Source organism: Petaurus breviceps, unplaced genomic scaffold, assembly GCF_028583685.1.
Source record: "Petaurus breviceps papuanus isolate PSGF00001 unplaced genomic scaffold, PetGlider_PUasm1.0 91133, whole genome shotgun sequence".
Taxonomy (NCBI): domain Eukaryota; kingdom Metazoa; phylum Chordata; class Mammalia; order Diprotodontia; family Petauridae; genus Petaurus; species Petaurus breviceps.
In genome coordinates this window covers 92678929-92698314 of record NW_027187419.1, presented here as the reverse complement: position 1 = coordinate 92698314, position 19386 = coordinate 92678929, and the positions used below count along the sequence as shown (strand labels likewise).

General features: G+C 36.0%; 1 protein-coding gene across 3 annotated transcripts in view; it reads right to left on the bottom strand.

Moving 5' to 3' along the window:
* Positions 1-19386, bottom strand: part of SCN2A (sodium voltage-gated channel alpha subunit 2) — a 162948-nt gene that overhangs the window by 94029 nt on the left and 49533 nt on the right. For 2 of the 3 annotated variants that reach the window (XM_069080605.1, XM_069080603.1), the window contains exons 4-8: positions 12754-12844; positions 9555-9683; positions 8790-8881; positions 7593-7865; positions 1600-1663 (exon numbers count right to left, since the gene is read on the bottom strand). In XM_069080605.1, coding sequence (XP_068936706.1) covers positions 1600-1663; positions 7593-7865; positions 8790-8881; positions 9555-9683; positions 12754-12844 — 649 coding nt within the window. Of the gene's footprint in view, positions 1-1599; positions 1664-7592; positions 7866-8789; positions 8882-8977; positions 9070-9554; positions 9684-12753; positions 12845-19386 lie in introns of all 3 variants that reach the window. The other variant, XM_069080606.1, reaches the window with a different exon arrangement.

Below are 19386 nucleotides of genomic sequence, written 5' to 3'. Positions count from 1 at the left end.
GTGTGTGTGTGTGTGTGTGTGTGTGTGTGTGTGTGTGTGTGTGTGTGAAGTGTCTGAGGCTGCATTTGAACTAAGGTCCTCCTGACTCCAGGGATGGTGCTGTATTCACTGTGCCATCTAGCTGGTCCCCATGACACATTTTTAAGTTTAAGCTGCATTAATAACATTTTCTCCATCATTTTCTGAAGTCTAGACCATCAACAACAACAACAAAAAAAAAATAAATCAAACCCTGATTTGTAGTGTGTAGTGTTTGCCAATTTTAAAAGTATAAACACTCACAATAAAAAGTTAACAACTGGCCCTAGTGAACAGGGGAGCTAGATCCTGCACAGCCCTGGCAGGTATTATAGCATTAGTGGTTTCTATGTAAAGAATACAAAACTATTGTACTTGACTTTTGAGCTTTGGGGGGAAAGGGTGTTATCTCATCCATCTCTGAACCCCTCAGAGCCTTGTACAGGCCCTTACATGTACAGAGATCTTAATAAATATTTGTTGAATTGAATTTGGCTAATTTTTTTTAAAAAGCAGAACCTTTCCAAATGAAAATCCTGTCCTCACAGAAATTATCCTGTTCTCCCTTTCTTATAATTAATGATAACAATAACTAACATTTTTTTTAATTTAAAAAAATTTGCTTTTTGGACAGGGGAGGGCAATTTGGATTAAGAGACTTGCCCAAGGTCACAAGGCTAGTTTTTGTGTGTCTTAAGTGTCTGAGGTTGGATTTGAACTCAGGTCCTCCTGACTCCAGGGCTGGTGCTCTATTCACTGTGCCACCTGGCTGCCCCTATAACTAACATTTATACAGCACAATGTGCCAGGCTCCACGCTAAGTGCTTTACAAGTATTAACTCACTTAGTCCTCATAAAAACCCTGTGGGGTAGGTGCTATTATTATCCCCATTTTACAGATGAGGAAACTGATGCTGACAGCAGTTAAGTGATTTGCCCAGGGTCACACAGCTAGTAAGTATCTAAGGTCAAATTTGAATTCAGGTCTTCCTGACTTCAGACCCAGCATTCTAACCACTGTACCACCTAGCTGAACCAACACTGGATTTGGAGTCAGAAGACCTATTTCTGAAACTAGCACTAAAACTTATGAGCTTTACACTGGCAGGCAAGTCACTGAAATTCTGAGCACTGGGTTCCTTATCTGTAAGAAGGGGACCAATAAAGTTTTACATAATCTCCTTCTCAGGACTGTTGTGAGGGAAGCATTTTGCAAACTATATGTTCCAATCAAGGTAGGCTACTATTATAAATGAAGCATAATGTGCTGTGTGTGAACAGACGGTAGCTAAGACACAGGCAGGACTTTCCAGGATTTTACACAACACTAGATAATACATGCACATGAACCCCAAACAAAAACAGTCTACTTCTTATGCCTAGTTTTAGTTTTTCAATGTACTTGACTGATGTGATGTGGGCAAATAGGGTTAATAATTGCTGGACATGAATGTTTAAAGGGGTGCAAACTCATACTCTTTCCATCCATTCTGGAAATTTTCTGAGAAGAAAATGGTGGCCTGGCAGATAGGCAAGGCAGTAGCACAGCATGGCATAACACAAAAGGAAAGAATTTCTTACCCTGCATCAGAACTGTTGCCACAAAGCAATGCATCATTTTGCCCTTCCAAAATGTAAAAATGACCTATTTAAGGAATAAGAAAGAAAAAGTTGTAAAACTGAAAGTATTTAAGCCAACATATCCATATACATAATTTTTGTGTGTGTTTCAATGAGAATGGGGACAAACTGAAAAGGAACAAAATGCTGAGTAAAATGGTCACTTTATTAAAGATCATAATTTACGCGGAACCAATGACAGTATATTGCATTTGCTAACCAAACTTTCGAAGATCAGTGTCAAGACAAGTCATACCATATCAAATACATATTTGTTGCTAAACCTAAACCAAAACTATTCCTAAAAACAACTGTGCCAAGAAAAAACAAAATGGGACAGAACTATTAATTCAAGGCCCTTTTCTTGGCTCAAAAGGTGGGAGGGGAAGCCTAGCTGCTATTAAAATACACTTATGCAACGAAAGGATTACTTCATATTTTTTAAAAGCCGGGTGCATAAATAGACTTGAACATACACCTCCCTTATTCCTCCAAATCCCCCCACATTTCAGCCTTGTTTTCTGTGGGCAGCAGCTTTTTGTTTTGTTTTGTTTTCTAATAAAGGTACAAGTAAAGAATTGATCCTTTTCCACTTGAAGTGATAAACTTGCTTCTTCCTGGATATGCACTTCCAGAGTACACCGTGGTAATTTCTTTTCAAGGCATATGAAAAGAAAACTATGACCCAAAGCAATAAAATTCTGACACATTCTCTACCTTCTTCCTTTCCAGGCAATTTGTGACAGAACTAAGGTTAAATAACATTGGCAGCATTTAAATTCTATTCAAAACAGGTGGTCTATAAAAAGGCTTTTTTTAGACCCTGAAGTGTGGAAGCAAATCCCACTGTTACTAAAACTGATACCATTTCTCCTAGTGTAACCTTTACTGATCTTTCTAACTCCTAAAACAGTGGTGAGTGATATGACTTCATGAGATTCCAAGGATATGTTTGTAGAAAAATATAGCACATGAATGACATCTTGGATTAAGTGAACAATACCAAAAAGGAGCAATGATTAGAAGCAAAAGATTAATAGAAATAGGCTGAAAAAACTGAAAAACGTAGAGAAAAAATTTAAAGGGCTTAGGCTTCATATTGAGGGGCCCTATAAATAGGAAATGATGTAGATGACATCTGTGATGACAAGGAAGAATTTTAATAGATATATGATAGTAATTTTCATTGCAAAAAATTCTAATATATAAAAGATTATCTGCAATGAAGGAGCTAAGACTATGATGGGGTATTACCCAAAGAGATAATTTTGACAGAAAATGTAGTGAAATAAAGCCAGACAAAAGTAAAACAATGGCAGGAAATTTGCAAAATAGTTCTAAAGTGAAATTTATTCACATTTATACCATTCTCTTTTGTGATGGTGTGTACCTAACAAGAAAGACTTCAATTTAATCTCTTCCCACACCATTTGATAACTCTTTATTCTTATATATTCATGAATAGTAAAGTATGAAGAGTGTTTGAGAATAAGGTCATTTGTTCAAATTGTGTATCAGGAATAGGTTAAAGACTGAATTGTAGTGCTCAGTTTTATGCAAAGCACATAAATTTGGATTTTATCACCATGAGAATAGTACCTCTATCTTCAGATACCAATGTTAAAGGAAAAAGTCATCATGGCCATATATACACATCACCATCAAGTCAATCAACCAACTAGTTCTAAACTGATTTTTTTTTACCATATTAAAAAAGTAATTGTTACAAGTTACTTAACTTCTGAGTTTCAGTTTCATCTATAAAGTGTATTAGAAGATTTTCAGTGTTAACTTTCAACTTTGGAATTGGAATTGGAATACCTAGGAGAACTTAGATGAAATTTATAAGGCAGGGAGTATGATACAATGGAAAGGATACAGGCTCTGGATCCAGAGGACCTTAGTTCAAATTCTACCTCTGATGTTTATCACCTGGGTGACCTTCATCAAGTTGCTTAACCTCCTAGGCCTAAGTTCCCTCATCTTTAAAATGATAGGATGGGAACTCCTATAAATATGGCCAAGTCTTCCTTATCCTTAAAAAAAACATACCCCATCATTAAACTCTATTATCCTCTCAACTTGTCATCCTATATCTCTTCTCCCTTTCTCACTGAAATTCCTGGGGGGCAGGGGGAGGTCCTATACTTCTTGCTTCCACTTTCTCTTGTCTTACTCATTCCTCAACTTTTTTCCAATATGCTTTCCAACCTCATCACTCAACTAAAGCTGCTTTCTCCAAAGTCTCCAATGAGAGTGACTAGGTGGCACAGTGAATAGAGCACTGGCCCTGGACTCAGGAAGACCTGATTTCAAATCCGGCCTCAGACACTTACTTAATACTTACTAGCCATGTGATCTTGGGCAAGTCACTTAACCCCAATTGCCCTGCCTTTCCCCCTCCAAAAAAAAAAAGCAAAAACAAATTCTCAAATGATCTATTGATTGCATAATCTGATGGTGTCTTCCCAATCCTCACCCTTAACATCTCTGCAGAATTCCACATTAATAAGTATTTATTAAATAACTTTCTATCTTCCTGGCGCTGTAGCATCAGATACAAAGAAAGGCAAAAAAATAATCCCTGCTCAACAGAGACAACATGTAAGCAGCCCTGTAAAAACAAGACCTGCACACCTCTAACGGGAATGAAACATGAAAGGAAGGGCACTGTGGACCCTCTCTGAGTTTTCATGCACTAATTGTTCCTATCTCAAACCATCCTTCATATCATGTCCCATTCAACTGTAGGCATACTCCAAAATTCTGTCCAGGGTCCCCCATCTTCTCTCTCTCTCTCTGTCTCTCTCTGTCTCTGTCTCTGTCTCTGTCTCTGTCTCTGTCTCTCTCTCTCTCTCTGTCTCTGTCTCTGTCTCTGTCTCTCTCTCTTTCTCTCTCTCTGTCTCTGTCTCTCTGTCTCTCTCTTTCTCTCTCTCTCTCTCTCTCTGTCTCTCTCTGTCTCTCTCTTTCTCTGTCTCTCTCTGTCTCTCTCTCTCCCCATACATACATACATATATATATATATATATATATATATATATATATATATATATATATATATATATATATAGTATATATTCTGTCTTGGTGAGCTCATCCATTTCAATGGATTTAATTATACTCTCTATGCTGAATGATTCCCAGCTCCCTATATCCAGCTCTAATCTTTCTCCTGAGACACAATCCCACATATGCAACTGCCTACTGAGAATTTATTTTTGACATCTTAAACTCAACATCTCCTAAACCCTACACTCACCTCTCTTCCACATTTCCTTATCTGTGTTGAAGATATATCACCATTCTTGCAGTCACCCAAGTCCACAACTTTGCTGTCATCCTTACTTCTACTAACACAACCCACCAAATTAGTTGCCAAATATTATAGTTTTTATTTCTACAACATCTCTCACATATTCTGTTCTTTCCATTCATGTAGACAGGCCCTTAATTCATGTTGTCACCTGTCACTTCTCACCTAGACCATTACAATCGCCCTCTAACTGATCTCTTTGCTTCAAGTCTTTCTCCATGAAGCCTTTTCCAAGCCTTTGGCTACTGCTCCTATCCTCCCCAAATGATCTTGAATTTATTTTGAACATACTCATGTATGTACATGCTATCCCCCATAGCTGAATTGCAAACTCCATGAAATCAAAAGCCACTTAATTTCTAATTTTGTATCCCCAGCATTTAACAATGCCTGGCACATAGCCATTGCTTCATAAAGGCTTGCTGATTGATTTATTAAAAGGCAAACTAGAGTCAGACTGTGAAGTACTTTAAATACCAAGGCAAAGAAATTGCATTTTATCCAAGGAGCAGTAAGGAACTACTGAAGACTCAAGATCTGAGAAGTGACATACCTTTGCTTTATGAAGATTATTTCTGAAGCTACTTGGAGATCATATTAGAGAGGGAAGGCATCTGGAAACAGGAGACCAATCAAGAGGATATGAAACTAGTCCAGGAGAGAAATGATACGGGTCTAAACTAGAGTAATGACTGAGTGAGTAAAGGAAAGTGGAGACAATTTGAGAGATGTAGAGGAAGAATTGAGGTTTGGCAAATGAATGGATGTTGAGGACAGGTGTAGAATTAAGAATGCCTTCAAAGTTTCAAAACTCAGAGATGGGAACGATTGTGGTGAACTCAACAGACATAGCGAAATTTGGAGGAGAAATGGATATGAGGTATAATAAGGTCCACTTTGGATATGTTTAATTAGGATAGATATTTAATTAGATAGATATCAAGCAGCTAATAATGTTTGCCTGAAGCTCAGGAGAGAAACTAGGGCTACATTTAGAGTTTTCATTGTTATCTGCAGAGAGATGACAAATGAACCCATAGGAGGAAATAAGATTACCAAGAGATTGGATAGAGAAACGAGAAGGGCAGGGCAGGGCGGGAAGGGAAGAGAGGGGAAGGGAGAGGAAGGGAGGGGAAGGGAAGGGAGGGGGGGGGGAGGGAAGGGAAGGGAAGGGAAGGGAGGGGAAGGGAAGAGGAATCAGGAGAAAATTCTGGGAGACACATGGGAGTAGAACATGAATGATGATCTAATAAAATTGATTGAGGTCAGAAAGGTAGAAAGAGGACCAAAAGAAACTAGGAGGGAAAGGAGTAAGTAGTATCTAAAACTGCAGAAAGTTCAAGAAGAGTGAAGACTGGGAAAAGGTCACTGGATTTAGCAATGAAATCACTGTACATGAATCAGGTGGAAGCCAGATACTTTGATGGATCTGTTTTTTAATAATATGGGTACTCTCTTCAACAGTACACCACTCCCACCCCATCAGTGCCTTCTCAAGACAAGAATTTTTATCCTGTAAATATCTTGTCCATATCCTCTCATGAATCCTTTATGTGGGACCCACCAAGATAGAGAATTTTCAGTTGATCCCTTGAAATTATCTGGATACATATGGACTATCTATCTCTCAATTGCTTTCCTAGTCATACACCTCTTAATGATATCTTTTGCACTGCTTCTAGCACACAGCTAGGCTCACTGCATGTTGCCCTGAATATTGTAGGGCTCCTCAAGAGCTCTACAATCATTCAAAATACTTTGGCCTAACCTATCAATATAGGAAAAGAAAAGTAGATGAAGAATGCCTATTGTTAGACTATGATATACAATTTGGATATGTGCAGAACTCACCCACAAATAAACAAACAATGAAATTAATAAATGAATGGATGAATATAACATATATGCATATGCCACCTATATTAAAAGTCAACTCTATTAATGTAATATTTGTATATATTAGACAAGCATTCTAGTAAGCAGGCCCATATTTATAAAGAAAGGTGATTGTATACTGGGCTGTATTTATACAACTATATAATTCTTTTAATGACCTAAAGCATCTCCCTGAAATAGTCATCGTTTAAATATTAAGATTTTTTTTCCTGTCAAGTTATATTGCTATAAATCATGGAAAAGTATACTCTCTGAAGAATTAAAATTGTGGGTTACCCAAAAGATAATGGAGACACTCATGGTGGGCATAAACATGGTATAGTATGAGGAATCAATCACCAGGCACAACATAAATTATATTATATTTTTGGATAGATAAAGAATGAATATGGGTAATCTATCTTTGTATGTCTCTACTTTTTTTTAGACTATATTTATGATTTCTTCAATATATGGAATTCAGAGCAAGGAAACTCCCTGTAGCAACACTGATCAACACTTGATTGGTCACATTACTTGCCCAGGATCCCAGTAATTGTAAGTGTCAAAGAAGGGAACAGAACTCAAGTCTTCTTGACTCCTAGGCTAGCCCTTGCTTGATCCAGTACCCATATTGCCTCTCTTTCCCATTAAGGGAAAAAAAAAGTGTTGGATCTCTTAGCTTACAACAGAAATAATTTTCAGGTGAGTTTTAACATTTTTTATCAATAAGCAATTTAGTAATTGTTAAAACAGAATGTCTTACTTTTGTCCTCAATGTAGTCATCCCAGTTAAATGTGCTCACTGTCTTATTGTAATAGGTACCATTTCCATCCCATGAGCTATTAAAGTAGGAAGTAATATTTATTTCAAATGTAGAGTTATCTGGGGGCCATTGTAAACATTTATTCCTCAGGTTGCCCATGAACAACTGTAGCCCAATGAGAGCAAATACACTCAGACAAAACACAGTCAGGATCATGACATCAGAAAGTTTCTTCACTGACTGGATCAGAGCCCCCACAATAGTCTTCAATCCTATGAGAAGAAAAAAAAACAAAAAGAGAGAAAAGATCTTAATTATGCTTTTCAAAAGCTACTTAACCTATCAAAACATCATGAGTTTGTCCTGCAAAATAAAGTTTCATGCATAATGCCAACTATATTAGTTTAATGTCTGTGGCTGAGTAATGTTTTCATGAAAAGGCTGCTAGCTTGTGAAGATGAATGAATAGCTGAACTGTATATGTTCACTGGAAAATTAGAAATGGAAATGGAAATCGCATATTTCTAAACACTTCTTCTTACAGCAAAATGAGTGATTTTGTTATTCATGCTTGTACATCAACCCTCTGTAAACAGTTTGCTTTTATTTGCAGATACCTCACTCCCAAAACTCTTAGCTAATTTTAGAAAAATTTATGCGCCTACAATAGTATGAAACATTAAAGTGATGAAAGTGAGATGAGATTACATTTTAATGCATACTACGTGCCAGGTTTGGAGGAGGGAGACATCTGAAAATTGAGGTCCATGCAACACCCATGCTATTTTTCATCATTTCATTAAATCTGCAATTATGATGGCAAGTCTGAGCCCTAAGTGCCTGCAGTAAATGGCCAAATTTGCATCAGTATGAAAGCCTCATAGTTTGGTTTCTATGTAAAAAAGGAAAGCTTGATGTCATCAGATGCAAACCAAACAGGCTGTATATTGCAAATGCCTCATGCAAAAATGTGTTAAACTCAAAGGCTGATTTAGAAAAAAAAAGAAAGCTAATATTAAAAAAGCAAAGAATCGCATCAGATTAAAATCTGATGTCCTGATTCCTGCTTTTTTATATAAATATATATATGTATATATGTATGTAACAGGTAACAAGCAACACTGCTTATGCTGAAAAGCTGTGATATAAATTTCAATGCAACTAAAGTCAGCCTCGGTGTTTAACATCGCTCTCACCTGGAATGACCGAAATTGTTTTCAATGCTCGGAGAACTCTGAATGTTCTCAACGCTGAGACATTGCCCAGGTCCACAAACTCTGTCACATATCTGTATAGGGGAGTTCACACACAAACACAATGACAGCACACAAGAAACGGCTGGAGATATGAGGGGCCTACCACCTTACACCAGTCAACTTCTTACCTGGGATTACAGAAATAGTTTTCAAAGCTCTCAAGACTCTGAAAGTTCGAAGAGCTGAAACATTGCCTAGGTTTACAAATTCTGTTACATACCTGTAGAATTAAACCAGAGTTATTCAGAATTTTGGAAAAGTTTAGTCTGTGTTGGTCTTTCATTGAGACCTTTTCAACGTTTACCTCACAACGCTATTAGATATTACTGATTTTTAAGGGAAAAAAATAGCATTGTCGCCCATCATGATCATTTTTAATTTCAGGGCATCTGATTTGGCCATTTGGTAGTTGTAAGTCAAAAGAGTCATTTTAATTAGATGAGCAGATCTAGAAAAAACTCCTTTTCGTCTAACAGTATAAGGTTAAGTGAATGGTTTATGGTCAGTCCTGACTTCTCTAATCACTCCCTCCCTCTCCATATATTCCTATTGGAGCATTAAGGAGAAAATGAAATACCCTAACTTTTCTTGGTAACTAAAGTAAATGCTTGCTCTGGTTAATAGGAGACAGCTTAGAAGCAGATTACAGTATTGGCAACCACCAAAGATTTACCCTCCCCACTGAAAAAGGGTTAAAACACTTACGCAAAAGTAATGACAGTGAAATCAAGCCAGTTCCAGGGGTCCCGGAGAAATGTGAAACCTTCTAAACAGAAGCCCCTTGCAAGAATTTTTATAAGTGATTCAAAGGTATAAATTCCTGTGAATGTGTACCTGAAGGAAAATAGCCAAGAGAGGGTTAAATATTGAGAGGTTAACATGATAGTATATCTCTTACAAAACTTCCCTTCAATTCTGTGAACATATATTGTTTACTCTGTGTCAGGAACTGGGTTTGGTGCACAAAATATAAAGGGAAAAAAAAACAGTCTCTGGGCCCAAGGAAACAAGAGTGGAAGAAATAATAAGTTTGATAGCAAAGCACTAAATGGTAAGAGAAAAGAACAGTTATGGACACTGTAATAAGAAAGCTAAGGGGGGAGAAAGGACTTTGAGTAAGGGAGAAGGCTTTGTGGAGGTAATAAATAAACTGGACCTTGAAGGAAGCCAAGGATTCCAGTGGGGAGGGACAAAGAAGAGAGATGGTCTGCATGAAAGCACAGTAACAGGAGAGGGGAGATGATGGTCAGAGAACAGTGAGGAGTCTGGTTTGACTGGGACACAAAATACATGCTTTAGTAGTAGTGGAAAATAGAGTATAAAGAGTATAAATAAATAAATAAATAAATAAAGAGTAGTAGTGAGAAATAAAGCCTGGAAACCACAGATTGTGAAGGACCTTAAATATTAGACTAAGATGTTCGTATGTTATCCTTCAGGCAATAAGTGTTTGAGCATGAGCAGGACATGATCACTACACACCAGAAAGCATAGTGGGTGAAAGGCTCCCTTTACAGGAGTGTGAAAGATTCATTAGAGGGCAATCACTAGAATCAAGGAGACTAGTTAAGAGGTTACTAAGAAAAAGTCTAGATAAGAGGCATCAAGCAAGGTGTTAGGGAAAATAGAAAGATAGGGGAAAAAGTAACAAAGTTGTGGAGTGAGCATTATGGGGACATGATATTGTAGAATGAGCTTTCTTGGACGTGACAATGGACTGAGAGAGAGCAGCCAAACATTACTACTGTGAGGTTTTGATCCTAGATAACCAGGAAAAAATGATATTATCAACAGAGATAACTGAGAAAAAAAGGTTTTAGGGGGGAAATGTTGAATTTAGTTTTAGACATTTTAAATTTAAAGCCAGATATACAAATGAAGGTATTCATCAGGCACTTGGAAATGTGAGACTGGAACTCAGGAGAGATATTAGAACTAAATACATAGATTTGGGGGTCATCTGCATAGAGATGATGATTGAATACATGTGAATGGATTAGATTGTCAAGGCTTAGAATGTGGAAAGCCATGAGAAGAATTTTGAGGCCTGGAGTATACTCTCATTTAGAAGGGAAGAAGAGGAGGAAGTGGAATATGAAATAGAAATGGAGAGTAAAGCATGATCAGACAAGTAGGAGGAAAACCAAGAAAGATCAAACAAAGGAAAAGAGAACATCAAAAAGGAAAAGTTGGTCAACAGAGACAGATGTTACAGAAAAGTCAAAGAAGTCTGGGAAAGGGCAATTGTGTCTTGCAATTAAGTGGTCAATGGTCTTAACAGAACAGTTTCAATATAGTGGTGGGGTCAGAAGACAAGAGGCAGGGAGATGAGAAATGAGTGGGTGGTTTGCTAATGGTGATGAATATAGACATTCTTATAAATTTAGCAGTGAAGGGGAGGAGGTAAGATGATGAGTTCTAGTTACTTTTGTAAAATAAGAGGTTGAATTAGATGATCTCTGAGGTATCTTCCAGTCTAATGCATATGATACATTAGACTTTTAATTATACATTTTAAGTAAATGTATAATTTTCTTATATAAATTGTATAAATAAAATAAATAAAAAATAAATAAAATGTATAAGAAAAATTTAATTATACATTTAAGAAAATTATACATTTTCTTAGGATGGGAGCTACCTAAGCATGCATTTAAACAGAAGAAAAACAGAGAAAGACTAAAGAGGAGAGAGAGAAAGAAGAAACAGCCACTTTATCCTTCAAAACTCAAGAGAAGAAAAGGACAAAGATATAGAGAAGTTTTAAGTTAGAGAATAAGAGTGGGAGGTGAAAGACTGAAGAAACAAATTTAAGTTTCCACATGGATCATCTGCATTTTTCTTTTTGAGAGTCATGGAAGGAGACAGCATAATCAATAAATAAATTCAAGTTCCTGTTGAACTTGAAACCAAGTAAGTACTTTCAGTTAATGAACAATAATTTTTATTTGAATAAATGGACTATTCAAGTCCATAAAACATTATGCATTACCCATGTCTTCCAAAAGCATGAAATGTTTTTTTTGGGGGGGATATAAATCTATTTTAGGGCTCAGAAGAAGTAACAGAGGGATTAGGGGGCGACTAGGTGGAGCAGTGAATAGAGCACCGGCCCTGGAGTCAGGAGGACCTAGATTCGGATCTGGACTCAGACACTTAACACACACAGGAAAAAAAAAAACCCTAGCCACTAAGCAAGTCGCTTAACCCCAATTGCCCTCCAAAAAGCAAAAAAAAAAAAACATAGAGAGATTAGGTACTGCTTTATTACAGAATATACATATTCCTTCTTATGAATCCCTAAGGGTCTTCATAAAGACAATGAAACCATCATAGGGCCATAAACTTAGAGCTAGACAGGAATTCTGAGATAATCTAAGAGCTCGAATAACTTGTCCAAGGTAGAGATGTAGCAAGTAGCATCCTTGAACTACTTTACTCTTTCCACCAAAACTTGCCATCTTTATGAACAAAAGGCCACAAATATGTAGTGAGAAAGCTGTGATTTATGTGACTTGCTGACAGCAACACAGCATTTCCCCCCTTTGCTTCCCCCCAACCTCTGTGGCCTTGCCATTGACCCCAATGACAAGAGCACTGACTGTGGTGCCTAAAATCTTAGGCTTAACACTTGTGTGACCTTTCACAAGTTACTTGGCACCCCCAGGCCTATTTCCTCAATGCCAAAATAAAGGGTTATACTTAACCTTTGAAATTTCCTCCAGCCATAGAGTTATGATCCAATGAAATTAGTAGTGTCCTAATAAAGTAACTGTTTCAGTATCTCTCATTGAAAGTAAAAGCAAGAAAGAGTGATACAAGTGGGATGATGAGGTCAATAAGATGTCAAAAGCACATTTTAAAATATAAAAGGATATTATCATTAATATTTTTTTCTACTTACTCTACATTCTTTGTCCAGTCTGGAGGGTTACTCATAGTCATAAACACACAATTGGTCAGAATAGTGCACATAATGAGCATGCTGAATAAAGTAGGGTACAGTCAAGGAACACAGTGTACAGCAGAAAAGCTTATTATCATGTACTACCATGCTAATAACCCTTATTGCCAATTCAAAGGTAAGAAACTACTAATAATCACTGTACCATTTTTGAATTTTCCTTATCTCTCTTGGGCTGAGTCTACATCCACAAGGGCTATTTTTAAATGTCGCCATTGCAACCTATTTTGATAATCAATTGCCAAGCCATCAAATAATCAGTGAATGTTCCACACATTTCAGTTGTTTTAAAGTCAGGATCAGGTCAGTAAGTTTTCCATGAGGCCCACAATGAAGGGATAATACTTTCATGTTGTGAGGCCCATGAGGGCTTGTGAAACTAGACCATACTGAATAGTGTTCAATAACAAACACTAAGTTCTGTATCATAAAACATATTTTAAAAAGAGAATTCTACTCTAGCTCATTTTTTTCTGTAAAAATAGGGTTTAGTATTAATTCACATGTAAAGATAAAGGAGTCAAGACTTAAAATTCAGTAATAAAATGACAAATCAATTGTCTCCCATATTAAAAATAGTAGGAAGAAATTCAGTGCCGTTGTAAAAAAAAATTACTTTTTGTCAATGAAAATCTAGACATAATTATAAAAGGATTCAAGGGAGAAGTAAATGAAATATTTTTGTAAAGTAATTTATGAAACAATTGAAAATTCCTTTTATTTCTTTTTCTCATAATATGTTACAATATTTAGTCACAGTACAAAAAGTCAACCAGATCTTGAGATCATAGGGCTGAAAAAGGAAAGTTCAACAGCAGAACTGGGATTAGAACCTAGGTCTTCTGACTTCAGATGGTTAAAGATTATAGATTAGGATGAAACAAGTTAAGTGAATCTGGTAAGGAAATTACCTTGTATAATGAGACTTAACACTGAAGGGCTAACTTCAATCAATGCTATAATTTGTGTTTCATTTTTAATGGCAATCAAATTTCTGGGCTTTATTCAGAGAGTTCAAATACATTCAAAATAAAAAAAAAAGACATAAATGACTGATATGAAACTACCACATGATGGCACTACAACCTAAACCAACATGGAGGACTATTTTGGTTTAACCTTAAAATCACAGTAAAGGAATCGGGTAAAAAAGTAACTGAAGTTTATGTGATCATTTTTATGAAATATTTAGATATTGGAAGATAAAACTATTAAAAATTTCTAAAAAATTACAATGCAATATATAATTTCCTTTTATTTTAGTACATCATTCTCATTTTGTACATACAAAACTACATATAACATATGGCCAACAATTTTCCTCATCTATACTGAGCAATAAATTCTTAGGGGTACTTTTTGGAAGGGAAAAGGGATATTAGAAAAAGAAAGAAATTAATATAGCCTCATAATATTTATATCATGTGGGATATTGCATAGTTTTATGAAAATTTCTCTCTTACTCCCCAGAAATCTATTTTTTTTCAGTCTTACAAAATAGTGGAGACTCTTATCACAGAAATATACTCCTCAACTTATTTCAAATTCGAATGCTTTATTGTTGTGGGCATTTCCTTCACAGATGCAGACTGCAACTTCTTTTCAATTTGGTAGATGAGACCCACTCTGGTTAAATAATTCTCAACTTGAAGAAAAACTAGTGATGAACCTCTCAGTAGTTAGTAGAGACCCTGGATAATAGATGCACAGTCTATCATTGCACTCATACTCTAAAACTTTCCAGCCAGTACTAAAATTCTACAATTATTAAAGCACTGACTAAACACATGGAACAAATTTCATGTCAAAGCTAAATATGAATTTTAGATACAATCCCACATATTTCCTGGCATTCCTTTAAAAATTTTTTGTTACAGGTAGTCAATAAACACAACAAAGGAAATGACTTTTAAAAATTGGCCTTATCTCTCAGGTACCACCTCACATGATCAGATTGGCTAACAAGACAGAAAAGGAAAATGACAAATGCTGGAGGGGATGTGTGAAAGTTGGGACACTAATGAAGTGTTGATGGAATTATGAACTGGTGCCATTCTGGAGAAGAATTTGGAACTATACCCAAAGGACTATAAAACTGTGCTTACCCTTCTACCCAGCAATAACACTACTAGGTCTGTATCCCAAAGCAATTAAAAAAACAAAAAGGAAAAGGACCTATATGTACAAAAATATGTATAGCAGTTCCTTTTGTGGTGGCAAAGAATTGGAAACTGAGGGGATGCCCATCAATTAGGGAATGGTTGAACAAGCCATGGTATATAATTATGATGGAACATTACTGTGCTATAAGAAATGAGCAGGATGGTTTGAGAAAAACCTGGGAAGACATACGAACTGAAGCAAAGTGAAGTGAGCAGAACTGGAGGAACATTGTATACAATAATAGCAATGTTGTATAATAATCAACTGTGAATGACTTAGCTATACTTAGCAACAAAATAACCCAGGACAATACTGAAGGACATAGCATGAAAAATGCTATCCACCTTTAGAGAAAGAATTCATGACATCTGATTGCAGACTGAAGCATACTTTTTCACTTTGTTTTTCTTGTGTTGGTTTTTTTTTTTGCAACATGGCTAATATGGAAATATGTTTTTCACAATTCCACATGTATAACTGATACCAGATTTCTTGTCTTCTCAATGAATGAGGGAAAGAATTTAGAACTCAAATTTCAGAATTTAAAAAAAATGAATGCTAAAAATAAATAATAAATTTAATTTAAAAAATAAAATATAGACCTTAGAAAAACTGATAATCAAACAGGAACTTCAAGTTACAAGACCCCATTAAAATAATATGCTTCAACTGAGAGTTTCCAAATTCAGCATACTTTTAAATTTATATTCATGGATTTTTAACAATTGGCAGTTTTCTTGGAATTACTATATTTGATGAGATACAAATAGGAATTCTGAATGAAGGCAGACCTATCTATATGAATATTGATATATTTGCCTTCATTCAAAATACATATGCATATATACATATATATGTAGGTATGTATACACAAATACACTGTTCACATCATACCTGCAATTGATGGGTTCCTTGAAAAATAGGGGAAAAGTACAGTACACAACAATTTTTATCTGAAAATATAAATAACTCTCATGACAATTAAACATAGCAAATGTTTAGAACTTTTACATTCATCACAGCATTATATCCTATACAAAATTAATAAATCTTTCACTGTTTTCTAAATACACAGGCCAGTGACTGAGAGAACATAAAATAATTCAGATGTCAAATGCATGTGCTAATTATCCTTTGAATCTATGGCTGCCTCTGTTCTTTTGAAAGGTTCTATAGGTATAATGGATAGAGAACTGGCCTCAAAGCCAAGAAGACCTTGGTTCAAATATTGCCTCTTCCACATAATGGAGAGTTATTTAATCTCTTGATGTTCTAAGCAATTCTTTAGGATTGTGCATTGCTTTGGAGGTCATTTTTGTACCCATTTTATACTGAGAAGTTCCCTTCACCAATGTCCAGCTTCTATCCCTTATGCACATAGGGATATAAAATTAAACATGTGAAGAATGAATCTTCCAGGGTAAAAATACTTATGACTCTTTATTAATATTTACCCACTGGCTAATAGTTGAATACAGAGCTATGCCAATATTTGCGTGACAGTATAAATAAAATGCTAAAGCAAAGGTTCCCTGCTCAATAAACCCCATTGTCTCCCTCTTACCTCTTGAATCAAATACTTACTGTTTATTCATTTCTGATTTTTGTGATCCCATTTGGAGTTTTCTTGACAAGGATACAGGAGTAGTTTGCCATTTTCTTTTCCAGCTCATTTTATAAATCAGGAAACTGAGGCAAACAGGGTTAAGTGAATTGCCCAGGATTATACAGCTAGTATGTGTCCAAGGCCAAATTTGAACTCAGGTCTTCCCGACTCTAGGTCCAGCGCTTTATCTACTGCTCCACTTTTATTTTCCACTTAAATTCTTTCAAACCTACCATTCCAGGCTTAGGGTATATCTTTCCCTTTCATAGTCAAACTGTTATTCTCATTGTTCCTCACCCATAAAATCTGACTTTCCACCACTGTACCTTTGCTCAGGGTGAACTCTATGCCTTTCCTGACTCCTCACATTTACCTCTTCAAATTCCTAGTTTCCTTCAAAGGTTAATTCAAATGTCACCTCCTACAAGAAGCTTTTTTTTTTAATTCTCTCTAATGTCCTCCCTCCCCATCCCAATTACTTTGAATTCATTTTGTACAAATTTTACATACACACACACACACTCACACACACAGTCTCCCTTGATTAATGCTCTTTGAGGGCAGACACTGTTCTATATTTGCACCTGTATCTCCAGCACCTAACAGAGTACCTAGAACATAGCAGGTATTTAATAAACGCTTGGTTTTTTATTGAACCCAAAGATCTTGTGCACTTATGCTAAAAATGGTTTAGATAAACCTTGATCTGCATAGTAACCTAGATAACACAGTTTCTAGCATGTCTGAAAACATGTGGGGACAATTGTGGGGGAGAAGAGCTATGTGTTTTTGTTTGCCTGGGTTTCTGATTTCACTGATAGTAAGTAAATTCTATCAAAGCATAGCTGGAGTTCTTCAAGTTATGGTCTAAAAAAGCTGCCTATGTTACTGAGATACATTTACCCTGTGTTACACAGCAGAATGTGCCAGAGGAAAGACTCAAAGGTATTCCTGACTCTGAGGCAAGCACTCTACCCAAGATACCAGGCTGCCTTTTGAACAAAGAGTTACCAATTATATTATCTGAAAAATAACAAGAGGGCCAAATCTCTATCTAAATAAGATTTACAAAATGAATATATTGCCTTTCATGTTGGAATAAAGAAATACTTTTGAATGAATGAAATATAATGAATTCTATGCCCTTCAAGCCTCCATTCTGCTTTTCTGTTTCTCTCTCTGCAAAATTCTTTTTTTTTTGTATTGGGAATGACCACACATTTAATTTACTTCCCCACAGTCCCCTGAATAGGATATCAGCATGCATATGTGGTGAGCTTCCATGGCCATTGCCTGGCCATCATGCAGTCCAACTAGGTCAACAAAGAATCATCATCTTAGTATTATAGAACTACAGTTGGAAGGGACTAGTGACCCCCAAGGCCATCTAGTCCAACCCCCCTCACTTTACTGAGGGCAGCTAGGTAGTGTAGTCTATAGAGTACAGGGCCTGAAGTTAAAAGACCTCAGTTCAAATCCAGCCTCAGATACTCACTAGCTATGTGGCTCTGGGTAAATCATTTAATCCCTTTTTGCCTCAATTTCCTCATATGTAAAGTGGGGATAATAAAAGTATCTACCTTATAGGGTTTTTGTGAATGAAATAATAATTATAAAGTGACAACACATAGAAAGCATTATATAAAGGTTAGTTATTATTATCTATAAATTGAAGAATCATTACACTACATGAAACCTTCTAAATCCAATGCCCTCTGGTTTCATAATAAAAACACTTAAACATGTTTTAAAGTTCATACCTACACACAAGAAATAGTCAAACTGGGAATTACAGTAACAGCAATTTGTGTTCTTATAATTTTTAGTCAATATGATTAAATAAAATTCTGAAAAGCCTTTAAAAACTGGGAAGTTTTGAGCTCACTGACTTCTCATTAATATAATCTCTTTTTATCATTTCATTCTCCCACTATATTTATAAAATATGATGGTCTAGTATTGCTTCACTGAGCAGAAAACATGACAGAGATAGATTATACAAGTCATCCACAATCAAGGAGAGAGGGAGTTTGAAGCAAACATGAAACTGTAATTTTAAGTTTCTGACTGCCAGTCCAGTGGTAAAAACATTAAGCAATTCCAGTTGTAATTACTTACAGCATTTACAACCATGAAGCCATCTGGACTACTTTATTAGGAGTATTATAATCTCTTTGTGAGATTTCTTGCAGCATTTTTGTTTAAGTGATTTCCTTTTAGAAATAGTTACATTAGACAAGGTTAAATTTATTTAGGGAAATACAAGCCTTCATTTGGGAGGGGGTTGCAATTTTAAGTAGTGAAGAGGAGGGGAAGCAGGTTTCTCTTAAGTCTCAATGATATCATTAAAGAAACAAGGAGCAGATAACAGAGGTAATTAAGTGTGTTAAACAAGTGCAAAGTCATGTCTATGCTCTATTATCCCTTTATGAAGTGTGAAAAAGTTTCCTTCATGAAACTGGAAGGGCAACATGCCATTGGCCTTTAAAAAGCTAAACCTGAAGCAGCTTCATGGAATGTCTTTATCAAAGTTTAAATAGAGTAGGAAAAAATTTCTAGTACCTTACTGATCAGCGTACCTTGACAGGAAAAACTAAATCCAGTATGCAGGAGAGAGAGATAGACAGAGACAGAGACAGACAGAGAGATACGGAGATAGACAGAGACAGAGACAGAGAGAGAAAGATGGAGAAAGATTTAGGAAAGGGAGAAGCCTCAAGGAGTATAACCCCTGGCAGCAAAGAAGAGAAGCAACTGAAGATTCAAGAGAAAATTATCTCTGGTAGATGGAAGTCAAACTGAGA